We start from the raw sequence: 12,195 nt of genomic DNA, 5'->3' as shown, positions 1-12,195 counted from the left end.
GGCCAGCGTGTGAATATGGTCTATGTTTACAGACAAAGTAATGTTTTAGAGACCTCCTTCCTAACTTTCAGACATATCATCTGATTTTTCCCTGGAAGTTATAGCGACAGATGACCAAATTAAACACCCTGTTACCTTGATTATAATTACATATTTCTTTAGGTTTGAAGGTTGTTAGAAACATTTAGGATAATGTTAGTACGCAACTAGTTAAATATATAACAAAAATATAGTCGTTTTTAGACATTTTATGCATAAGCGAGTCAAGCAAGTTGAGATTTCAAGGAAACTTAGACAAGAAGACAGACTTCATTCTTCATTATGTTTGAGAAAGCCATCAGCTTTGTGTCATTAACATGTGACAGGTGTGTGCGCATGTACAAGATGTCTTCTCTCTCTGATTCGTGTGTGTGGCAGAGCAGAGAAGCAATCTGTGCCTCTTTGAAGTGTGTGTGTCTGCCGCACTTGATCTGACATGTAATCAGGGATAACATGAGAAACTCCTCTCTCTCTGATCAAAGGAGCAGCTGGCCGGGCTGACAGTGTGTGTGTGTGTGTGTGTGCATGTCTGTGTGTGTGTTTGTGGAGCACCTGTGTGAGTGCTTCAAAAAAAACATCTGAATAATAAGAAGAGAAAGTAAAAGTGAGATCAAACCAACTGTTGTCTTCAAACATTTCTGCTCTGCGCAGGTACGAAGATGGATGAGGAACCCCAAGGTGAGCGTGGAGAAGTCCCAAGGAAAAGGCCTCCTTTACCCATGTCCGAAGTGTCCGCTAGCTGAGGACCTGTGGTACACGCACTTCCCATCGCCTTACGGCTGCTGTCACTACGGTGGCCTGCAGGGCGGCCAGTACTACCACCAGGAGCCGTGCTCTCCGTGCCCAGCCCGCGGGCAAACCAGCGGCCACGAGAAGAGCAAGGGCTGCAAGGTAAGATCTCAAGAGAGAGAGTGTGTGTCCATGAATACATTTGTGTCACTACTCGTTCATTAAGCCATACTCGACCCTGCAACCTCTACCCAATCGACTGCCTGCATCCCTCAGTATCATTTGTCACCTCCATCCTACACACAGCTGTAGGCAGTGAGTAATATGCTCAGTCTTTCTGTCAGCTATAACAACACTGTATTCACCAAAGACATCACTATAAAAAAGCTTAACAGGGCAAGAAACAAGCAATTAGACCAGTGGTTCCAAACTTGTTTTGGCTTGTGTCCCTGAACCAAAGCAGTGTCTAATTACAAATGCAAAGATATTAAATAATCCACAATGCACAAAAAGTATATATCAGAGGGAAGTCTGGAGAAGTAGATATAATTTTTTGTAGCATACATGTTCATGACCTGTCAGATTTATCATGTGGCTCCTCTGAGGGGGCCCAACCCCCAGGATTGGACCCACTTAGTCAGATATTCAACAGGTTTAACAAACAAAAATTCAACTTTATGGTGGGCCACGGGCCAAAGTGTCTCTCTACCTGAACATGCCACAATCGCCATATTCAAGCAATTAGCTTGATGAGTATACCACACTACATTATACCAGCAGGAATGATGGCCAAAACTATGAAAATAAAGCTACATTTTTAATAAAATGGAAAATGCTGCCTGACCAAACTTTTATAGTTGATGTCTCAAACTTGTGCAGCACTCAAAGTTATGAAAAATGTTTGAATAGGGTTTTCTTATGCTCAGAAGTTCTGGTTGCCCTTTAACTTCCTAAAATATTCAAAAATTCCTTCCAAGATAATGCTGATGTGATATCGTTTTACTGTGTGAAATACACTTTTACTGAATTTAATGAAAAGTACTGGAGAACCTCAGGGGTCGATACAGTTAAAAAGGACATTGTGATCTATTCATGGTGTGTTCCATGCATCCACCAACACACTCCATAACAACACTTGACTCGTATTACAGACCTCCTTCAGTTTGCCCATTAGTGCTCAAAGCCACAAATTAGGTACGAACAGGACTCCAGACATTGTTCTGTTTGTCTTTAATCTTCATTTAAGCTCGACCACGAGCGTTGTTATGTAACATAAACACCGAAGCGCCTGAGGACTGGGCCGTTTGTATCAAAGACCACCTTGTTGTTGTCGCTCACCACAGGCTGCCGCTTCTGGAATTAAAGCACGAGGCATGTACTAAGAAAAGAGCGTGAACATTGTATAAACAAATAAACCAAAAAATTACTGAAAAAAAACTAACACCAGTGTGTGGACCAGCTTGTTGTCAACAAACGCCTTGCCCAAACACACCAGTCCATTCACACTAGAGCTGCTCCGGGTTGTCCTTGGTTATGCAACTGCAATCATAATAGCTATCCCACTCCCATCAATCATTACTCCCATCAATTGGTTCCCCGCTCCTGTGTGTCAGTGTGTGTGTGTCTCCAGTCCCATGGGCGACAGGAGAGAATGAGTCATCACTGTCCCAGCGAGACAAAGCCACACTGTACACTGTGTGTGTGTGTGCGTGTGTGTTTGCATGGGAGTGTATGCACAGAGACACAACATTAGAAGTGTGTGAGAATATAAAACCGTGTTGTTGTCCATCACTTCATTCTCTTTCCTGCAACCCTTCAGGGTTTCTTTTTTTTTGTTTCATTTGCCGTTATGTTTCACTCTATCTCTCCATCAATTCCACCTCTTGCCCTCGCAGCCAATAGATCTGTCACTAATGTCTCGCTGGAGATAACCGGTGTGTGCGTGTGTAGAATTAATGGGTGTTGCTAGCGAGGTGGGAGCCACACAGCCCTGTACAGAAGAGGGTGCTTCGTGGTGAGTCATAGCTACTGTGTGTGTGGAGTTAAACAGGACTGACCTACAGTGGCTGCTCATATCTCGCATGTGGTTTTGTGATCCAAGACTCCATAAATGATTGACTGCATTTAAACTGGAAATTTACAGCGTACAGTAGCAGTCAGGTGTGGTCTCTAAATACGGACAGAAACCTTCCTGTAGTTGACTTTATGTGGCGTTGCAAAATTCTCCAAAATTTCAGCACGCAGGCGTCACGTTCTGTCAAAGTTCCTTACATGCTGTACTATATCTCAGCACACCCCGTCCAAACACTCAACAGCCACTCGAAGTTGCTTTGCCAAACGCTGGCAGAGCGTGACACTTGTTCAACAGATCAGAAACATTTCCCTCACATGCCAGACGAGCTGCTCTGTTTTTGAAGGGGGCCACACACGGCCAGACTCAAATGCAAATGAGCAAAGCGTCGCTTTGAAATTTGTCAGCTCATCAAAGCGAAACGAAGTGTCTTGGACTGTGACTTAAGATGTGATGACGCCGAGAGGCTGCTGTCACCTTTCAGAGGAGGAGGAGACGAATGAGACACCAGATGCTGACAGACAGTGTCAGCCTACTCTTAAGTGTTCAGAGACAGAAGGAGAAGCTCTGGGGACATTTGTCATGGTCTGATACCACGCTTCTATATACTTTATAAAAGTGTATTATTTTTTCCCTTAAGCGTCCTTTATTGTTTAAAACTGACTGTTCAGTGTGAGCAGACACTCTTTAAATTGTTAAAGTCGCAATATGTAGGATACGGCCAAAATTTTAAACATTAAAAACATCGTGTTGCGGAGATGTCTACGTACTTAAGTCAGCATGCTAACCAGCAAGCTGTCCTGTCTGATAATACCACTTTTTTCATCAGGATCCATGCATTATTCCTTGAGAAATCAACAAAAAAAAAAAAAGCCTCACAAATCTCGCAATGTTAAAGAAAGTGAGAAAAACATCCTGGATTTGTCCCTTTATCCGGAACTGCACCAGAAGTTAATGGGGTCTATTCTGGTCCATCCAAGTTTTGTGGAAATCTGTTCTGTAGTTTTTGTGTAATCTGACTGACAATCCAACCAACAAACAAACAGACACGGGCAAAAATATAACCTCCTTGTCTGAGGTAACAAAATAAACTGACAAAATGTCAAGAAAGGAAAAAATTTGCGCAACTACTTTCATTTACTAAACGGAAAATGCTGAATTCAAGTTTCTTTCTTCTACAGAACCAAGACAAGCTTAATCTAATTCATCTTGGATCACCTCTGGTTGCTGCCCCCTGTTTGTTTGGAGTGACCTTAGATAGGTTGCCAAGTCTTACACATTGCACCTTTAATCTGTACTTGGCCTCAAAATGCAGTTGCTTGTTTTCAGAGGAGCTGTATCGGAACCAAAATGAAAGTTTTCACTAGCCCCTTACAGGCAATAAATAAATACTCCAATATTTGAATTAATAGAAGGACATTTACTTGGGGCTCTCTGACAGATTGCCCACCTCCTCCTCATTAAAAATCCATCGCCGCACCTTTTTTCTGATTCGATAACATCAGCACCATTAAAAATGCAGGTGGCCTTGACCCGGTGCTTTGCATGGACCTCAACCCGAATCTATCAGAGCCAAAGCTAAATATAGACCAACTTTATGGAACTGATCTTATTATACTATAAAATCAGTGTAATAAAGTCATGACATTGGGTGTCATAATCTTTTTTCTTGGAGTGATAATTGAAAAATAAGGGAGGAGAGGTGTGTGTGGAGGGTTTACTGTAAGCAGGAGGAAAGACAGGAGATATTAGAATTAAAATTGGAGGGTAAACAATGATGGCTGAGGAGAAAAAATAGAGCAGCTGAGGGATTGGTGGAGCTGAAGTGAAGGCATAAACAGGGTAAACAGCTGTGTGTGTGTGTGTGTGTGTGTGTGTGTGAGAGAGAGAGAGAGAGAGAGAGAGAGAGAGAGAGAGAGAGAGGAGAAGAGCTGAGAGGACAGTTTTATTAGAAGATAGAGGATGAGGTCAGAGCATCTGCCCCACTGCCTGAGCATGACCAGAAATCAAAAGCATATAAATCCTCCTGATGAGGACGTCCTGTACTGTCCTGTGTGAACACTAACAGTTACTACACGCACAGACACACACACACACACACGCAAACTAAAAGCTGACGCAAACGCAGCCTTTCCACTAATCTCTTACATCGAGGCCGGCACTGTTCTTGATGAAGCCTTAATCAAAGATGAAAAGAACATGAACTTCTGCTGACTGCTCATTGTTCTGCCCTGTTATCTCTCATACAATTTCAGCTTTTGCTAGAATCTTACAGGAAATTGAGTCGCGCTTTAGACTACAGCCCATAAATTACAGTGTAAACATATTTTGTACACAGTTAATTAGCGACTGGAAACTAAAACATTGTAAAAGCGATAGCTGAATTTTTACAGCCCCCAGAGTTTCTCCTTCGTTGTCAATGTTTTGTCCGGATGGCAGTGTCTTATTACCAAAAAGTACCATGCATCACCTCAGCATGTTGTAAAGGTACACCCTTCATTTTAATAACAAAGGTTAACTCTGCCAATTTTACACATTAAGTGTGTTTACAGGTGTTGGGGAGTATTACTGCATATGTGAAAAAGGTAGCCTGAAGCTTTTTGTGGCTCGAGAGGAAGCTGTGTATAGTCTGATGAATTACCTCCAGTGGCTAAATTGCATTGTGGGTAATGTAGGCGCCAGGTTTTGTAAAGCAGTCCACTGGTCAAGCATTATACTCCTATAACACTGTGACTGTTTATGGACAGTTTCAAACAAATGATCAGGATCGATGCAGCGGTTCAAAATCTGGTGCCTACATTACCCAAAATGCAACCTAGCCACTGAGTGACATCATCGGAGGCAATCTATCAGATTACAGGCAGCTTGGGCTCACAAAAGGTTTTATACTACTTTTTGTACATATGCAGTAACACTCCCCAAGACCTGTAAACACACTTTATTGTGTAAAAGGATAGGATTATAGGAAGCAAGTCAATGACAATGTCAAAAAAAATGCATTACTGGAACCTCTTATCAAGTCAGACAACTGGAATATTAACAAAATAGCTCTATTATATTCTATTTTTAAGAATATCTAAGCTCATAGCTATTACCTAAGTTGCTTACTAGGACTAATCCCAATGTCCTTATCACCTGCTCCTATGTGGATCAGCTGATAGTGTTGTTAATCAGTCAGTGTATTCAGTATGGTTTAAACTCTAACTATCCCCAGATTGGCCTGACCCGGTCTGGTCCCATTTGTGTTTACTGTCCAAAACTCATTCATGCAGCAGAAAAAGAGAGAGAGAGAGAGGGGGGCAGGAAAAAGGAGGAAGGAAGGAAGACAGGAAGTGAAGCAGAGAGGACTGGAGGGTGAAGAAATCCAAGGAGCTGAGAGAAACCAAGCGTGTCCAAGAAGAACAGTGATTTTTATCTACTCCCATGCAGCCTGTGTGACGTCGTTGACTATTGATTAGATCTCAGCTGAAAGTGGCGGCACAAAGTAGAGGGTGAAAAACTGGATATGAATTTCCAAAAATTTGCTTGGATGCAAAAAACAGGTTTAACCTCATTTGTGAGTGAGGTAAGCTCACCATGTACAGTAAATGTTTTCTTACAGTCAGCTATAATCACATGGTACCTTTATACAGCTCCGACGATCAGTCGGTCAAAAACATGTTGCTCGTGTGTGAGGTGCCTGTTTGACCATTACAAAACAGAGTGAGACGACCTGTGAGATCCACCTCTCTTGTTTTCCCTCAGCAGCGACAAGGCCCTGCAGGCTAAGCTCCATTCCACGAATGCTAATGCGATCGCGGCTGAGTCACTGAATAAGGTGATGATGGTGAGCTGATTTCATTCAGTCAAGTGAGACTGTGAGCTGATGACAAGTGCAAACACAATTCAGGTGTTTCATCAAACAAGTCAGGGGGTGTTTTGAAGAAGAGCTCACACCTTTGGCCTACACTTTGTCTTCTTAGAACAAGATTTCCCACTTTTATGGACTCCAGACTTTGGATCATGACATAATCTTACCCACTTCACTTTTTAATGGCGCTAATGGTTAAAGACTTATGTGTCATAGTCAAAGGTCGCACCGCTTAACTGGTGACCTATTTACTGGAACTGACGTCTTCGCGGAGAGATCATGAACTCTGGACTCCGGCCATCTCCCAGGCAGCTGTTAAAATTTGAACTCTGACCGCTGGATGGAAAATCTTGACATATTGGTGATTCGTCCAGATTCACGAGTTGACAGTTTTTCACCAATATGTAGGTCAGTGTTAGAAACGTATTTTGGCACACATAACAAACTGCAGGCAACAACAGGTGGCAAAAGTACACACATTCTTTACTCAAGTAGAGGTAAAGATACTGTAGAAAGTATTCAAGTAAAAAGTAAGTAACAAAGTATTGGTACTTTGTCACTTCCCACCTCTGCGGGCAACAAACCAGCAACAGATTCTCTGACACCGTCTCAGTTAAATTATAAATGATTTATTGCGGGGTCATTGTATTGCATGACTAAGTTGCACCTAATGAACTGCTGAACTTTGTTTCCCATGTCTCTCCTGACCAACACTCAGTCCTGCTGCCAAACAGGTTACAAAGTCTTTCAAAAACACACTTGAATTCCAGCTTTAGTTGCATTTTCCATGCATTGCATTACTGTCAAAGCATTTTTTTTTGGCTTGTATTGGGAATAACAAGGAATTAAGAAGAGCAGCCCACAAGGTCCAATTATATTAGATACAAAGAGTCACACACAGAGAGAACTGGGAGCCAAAATCCCTTCCCAACTCGTTGGCTTGTCATGCATACTGTACCAAAACCAGGGAGAAAATGCCTCTCATGCCAAACTTCTGTTTTGAATAGTTCGGCTAATTGCCTCAAAACTTTCTCTTCTGCTTGTTAAAGGCCTCAGCGCATATTCATTCGCTCCATATAAATGCCACAAGTCAGAAACCCCTGAGTCTTTAAGATCCCATGCTTAGTAATGCAACTGGTGAGCTGCCAGCTTATCGTTGGTATAAAGCCAATTTGTATCAGTTTGGCAAACTTCCAGCTCCTGCTTATCCTCCTGACTGATTAGAGTCAGCTGGCTGGTTGTTGAAAAACCTTGACTTTCACTTCACTCATACATCCATGTTCCTCTGCTGCAATCACACCCTACGTCCTGAACCACCTTGATACTTCCCATCATCCCACTGTCCTCCCGATCGTAATGTCTCGTATGTTTCCCCTCCTCTGATTTCAACATATTTAAGCAGCATTTAACATAGGGAACCCTCCCGGGGTCTGGAAAGCGGCTCTGAGCTACCACTGTTTAGCATACACTTAGCAATGGAAAACTGCTAATCCTCTGTTATTCTTTTGTTCCAAAGCCAAAGTCCTCTGGCAGTGCAAGAATGCAGTTGGAGTAATAAACTTGGAACTGCTTCCCTTGCATGATCTCTCCGCTTTGCTCACAGTAGATGTATATATACGTCCTAAAATGGCACACTGTATTCGCTCCCATTTTTACTGCGGCATTACAGAGGCTTTCTCTGCCAGAGCACAAAGGAGAAGATAAATAAGCACAGAGAAGGCACTTCATACCTTGGCTGCAGTTGCCTGGATTTTGTCGTGATGCAGCAGGATGTGTGAATTAGCTTTGTAGTGTTTTCACCCAGCCGGAGCTTTAACAAGCTAGACGGGAGCTGAAGGAGGAAAAGTAAGACAGGTTGTTTCTCATCTGACTAAACTGTGTCTGGTTTGATCCAGATAACAAAGGTATTTGACACACATAGAGAGAGATACACATCTGCATGACAGCATGTCATGTGGCGAAGTATTACAAAAGTGGTTGTGGGAAAGTGACGCAGCTTCATTTTTGATCATACTCGTCGGTTTCAATGCAAGAGTGACTGAAGAAACTTGTGTTTTTGTCTTCCCAGTTAAAATACAACTATAATGTCAGATATATTCAGCTTATAATGAGGGATTTAAATCCTCACAAGACTTAAAAGGATGGGAAAAAGAATTTGGTATCACTTTCAGATTGACTCCCTATGTGTCAGAGAGATCCACCAGCATCTGCACCTCTCCCTCATGCTTCCACTATCCATCCTCCCTCCCTCCTCCACCACTGACCTCGGCCCTCTAGAAAAAAAAGGAGCTCCCTCCCTTCCGAGTCGCTTTGTGAGGGAATTTGGGAATTATTGTTGTTCTAATCTACCCTGAGAACCCGGCTAATCCCTTCTTCCATCTTGATGTTCCAGAGCCAAAACTGCTGCGCCACAGAGGCTCAGCAGCACCCTGACTATGCAGAGTAACTTTTTTTTCCCTTCCATTCACTACTCAGCTCTGTTGAAACAGCTTTGAGCGCTGGGGTTTTTGGGTTTACGGCTCACACTTGACAGCTAAGCTTAGAGTTGACCTGAGCTGCTTCTACACGGACAATACGCTTAGTCATGGCATTACTAGGCCACAACAAGCTGTTGTAGACGTGTTTTAATGCTACATACTGCATTTTGTTGCATTGTAAAAGGCTCAGACCTGTTGGTCTTACTGTTTTTCCATTTCTACTGCAGGTCAGCCTAAAGATGTCATTTTGGTTTTATGGTGCTAAATCCTTGAGATTATTTTTGTCATCGATTTATCTGCTGATTATTTTCAAGATTAAAGCTCCTGTGAGTAAGATAGATTGTGAGTCTCATCCCCAACTCGTCCACTACTGCCGCTTTAGGATGATGGCCAACCCGACCTACAATCCCAAAGCATCAATACTTGACGAGTTGGGAAACCCAAAGCATCAGTATTACAGTCTTATATGAGTTTTAACCAATTTATAGTTTAGTCTAATGAGTAAAGTGCAGCTTTTGCACTTCTTAGGGTCGACAGGTGCGTAGGAGAAGACAGAAGGCCGACAAAATCAGCAAAGCCTGTCGCTATTCATGACGGCTTGAATATATCTGCTAAACATTAGCATGTTAGCATTGTCATTACATACATGTTAGCTTGCAAGCATTAGCCTTTAGCAAGAGTATAGCCTCAGAGAGCTGCTAGCATGGCTGTAGACTTGTTAATGTGTATGGTTATATTAATATATTTTATTATGCAAGAGAAATTTGGCATCCAGTAACTCTCCTCACATCAGGTAGTCAATTCATTTTAACCTCAGACATCTACAATAAGATGAGCTGTGCCCGTGAGAATATCCTGCAGTGTTTTTAAAGTCATACAATGTTTTCACCTTTGGCAAATGTAGTCCAACTGTGCTCATGCAAATGTGAAATGTTTGGGTTGTTAATGAGACATGAGCTGAGGCTTCATGTCATAATGAAAGAGAACGAAACAAATCTCATAACTGGCATTGCAGTGAGTAAAAATGGCCCTGTGCCAAATAGATATATTCCTCTTTTTCTGTTTATAGAAATGAGAAAAAAAGAGATACAAATATGGGAGAATGTGCTAAAAAAGTCCAGGGAGAGGGCAGCTTTTTAATTTCCAAGACAAGGGTTGAGGCACAGTAGTGGATGACCATGAATATTAATGTTTATCCAGGAAGTCAGGGTTCAGAGACTTTAGCGCTCCTCAGGATTTAAAGATGAAAAGAGTCACAGTAATGATACCAGAGGATGAAAATTGCTGCAATCCCAAAAGCAGCTTAGGGTCAATATCCCAATCTTGAAATCCCAGACGTACCCCTTTGTCTCTTTCCTTGTTCAATAATAACACAACAGTTCTCTCCGTCCTGCTGTCGTGTTTCTCGGATACTGTTCTTCATGTTTACGCTCTCTCCTTCTGTGGCTCTGAACAGTATTTTCTGAGGTTTAATCTCCCATGAGACACACACTGTAGTTGGCGTTTGAATCCCATTTGGACCGCCTGAATCATAGCTCTTTGCCTCTCTACCCGTTTGGATCTGACTCCCCCCCCAAAGCCCTCATTCATTTTAAGACCCCGTGTTTGCGATCTAGGAACAGAAGCGAGTGGGAAAAGAATAGGAGAAGAAAGAGCAGTGACCTTGGTGTTAATGAACAAGTCTTATCTCTGGCAGAGAATGGGACGGCTTGTGTAAGCCTATCTCACACTCTCATTCTCTTTGTTTATCTTTTGGTCTTTTAAACATAGTTTCCTTTGTCTCCACATCTCTGCTTGGGCCTCCGTTCCCTTCTTCTACTTTATGATTCCTCCCACCGATGCTCTCTCGCCTCCCCTCGTTTCATTACTCTTTGATGCTCAGACATATGTGGGACATCACACAGCTGGCGTGATGGTGGAGGACAAGACAAGGCCAACAGAGGGATACCAGGAAATAGTGCTGTAGGCTGGCTAATAACACCTCTGTAAACACTCTATTTATCTGCTGTGTGTTGTACAAAAGCCTTAGGTGGAGGTGTTGCTTCTACTGCATGGACAGAAAAACAGGAACACTATACAATGCATTATAACATTAAATACCATGACATCCCTCACTCTCCACAACCATCTACCAAACCACATTCCCAAGTAGCCAGTCTATTTAAATTGCAAGAAATTCCCAACTCTCCCTCTGCCTGTCAACGCCACAGCTGCGAATCCACCCGGCAAGGCTCCGGCTGAACTACAGTGCCATTAAATGCACCAAAATGAATAATGAAAAAAAAATGTAGCCATTAATTTATATATACAACTTTACATGAATTGATTTTTTTATTTTATTTCTGTATTTATTTCTGTATGTGCACTTTGATAATGACCACCAGTAGGTAAAAAGTTGACCCCAGGACACACTTTGAATGACAGCCCCCTTATTTGATCAAGGAAGCAAATACATAGATAAATATAATGGGAAATTAATTGGGAAATTGTTAAATCAATAGTTGAATTAATACAAAGGTAAATAAATACAGTGGTAAATTAAAGCAGGAATATACATTTCTGTCAAGTTGTTCAAATCAATGAATGACTACATTTATTTTCAATATTATTTTTGGTGCATTTAATATATTACATTATTACATTATACATTTATATATTTCTTTATTCATTTCTGATTTTGGCAGCTTCAGTCCTCCATAGATTTCTTGTTTACACTGACAAACAGTAATGGTTTTTTTAAAAAAAAAAACACTTGCAATAACCGTCACGACAGTATTATCACACATAGTTGGCATTAGCTTGTCCCTGAAAACGGTAAATCAGCGGACAGGCAATCAGGCTTCAAACTCACTAAACTCAGCATAATGGCTGACTTACCTGTAAAACCAAACTCATAAAATGGACAGGTTAATACAAGAATATGTGAAGGGGTACTCCAGTGATTTATTGTACCAAAGTTGGGGATGTCACAAGAGACAGAATGACAAAAGGATAATCAAAGTCAGCTGAGGCCTGTCCGGACTTTTAGT

The 12,195-nt window shown here is 41.8% G+C and overlaps 1 protein-coding gene across 1 annotated transcript in view; it reads left to right on the top strand.

Annotated features, from left to right (window-relative positions):
• The first annotated feature begins 687 nt into the window (after positions 1-687).
• The window catches only part of sgk1 (serum/glucocorticoid regulated kinase 1), a 32,946-nt gene continuing 21,438 nt past the window's right edge, over positions 688-12,195 (top strand). The window contains exon 1 of the mRNA XM_073492359.1: positions 688-930. Coding sequence (XP_073348460.1) covers positions 703-930 — 228 coding nt within the window. The 5' untranslated portion in view covers positions 688-702. The remainder of the gene's footprint in view (positions 931-12,195) is intronic.

The sequence above is a fragment of the Pagrus major genome, chromosome 22, assembly GCF_040436345.1.
Source record: "Pagrus major chromosome 22, Pma_NU_1.0".
Lineage (NCBI taxonomy): Eukaryota > Metazoa > Chordata > Actinopteri > Spariformes > Sparidae > Pagrus > Pagrus major.
This window is presented reverse-complemented; position numbering and strand designations above follow the sequence as displayed.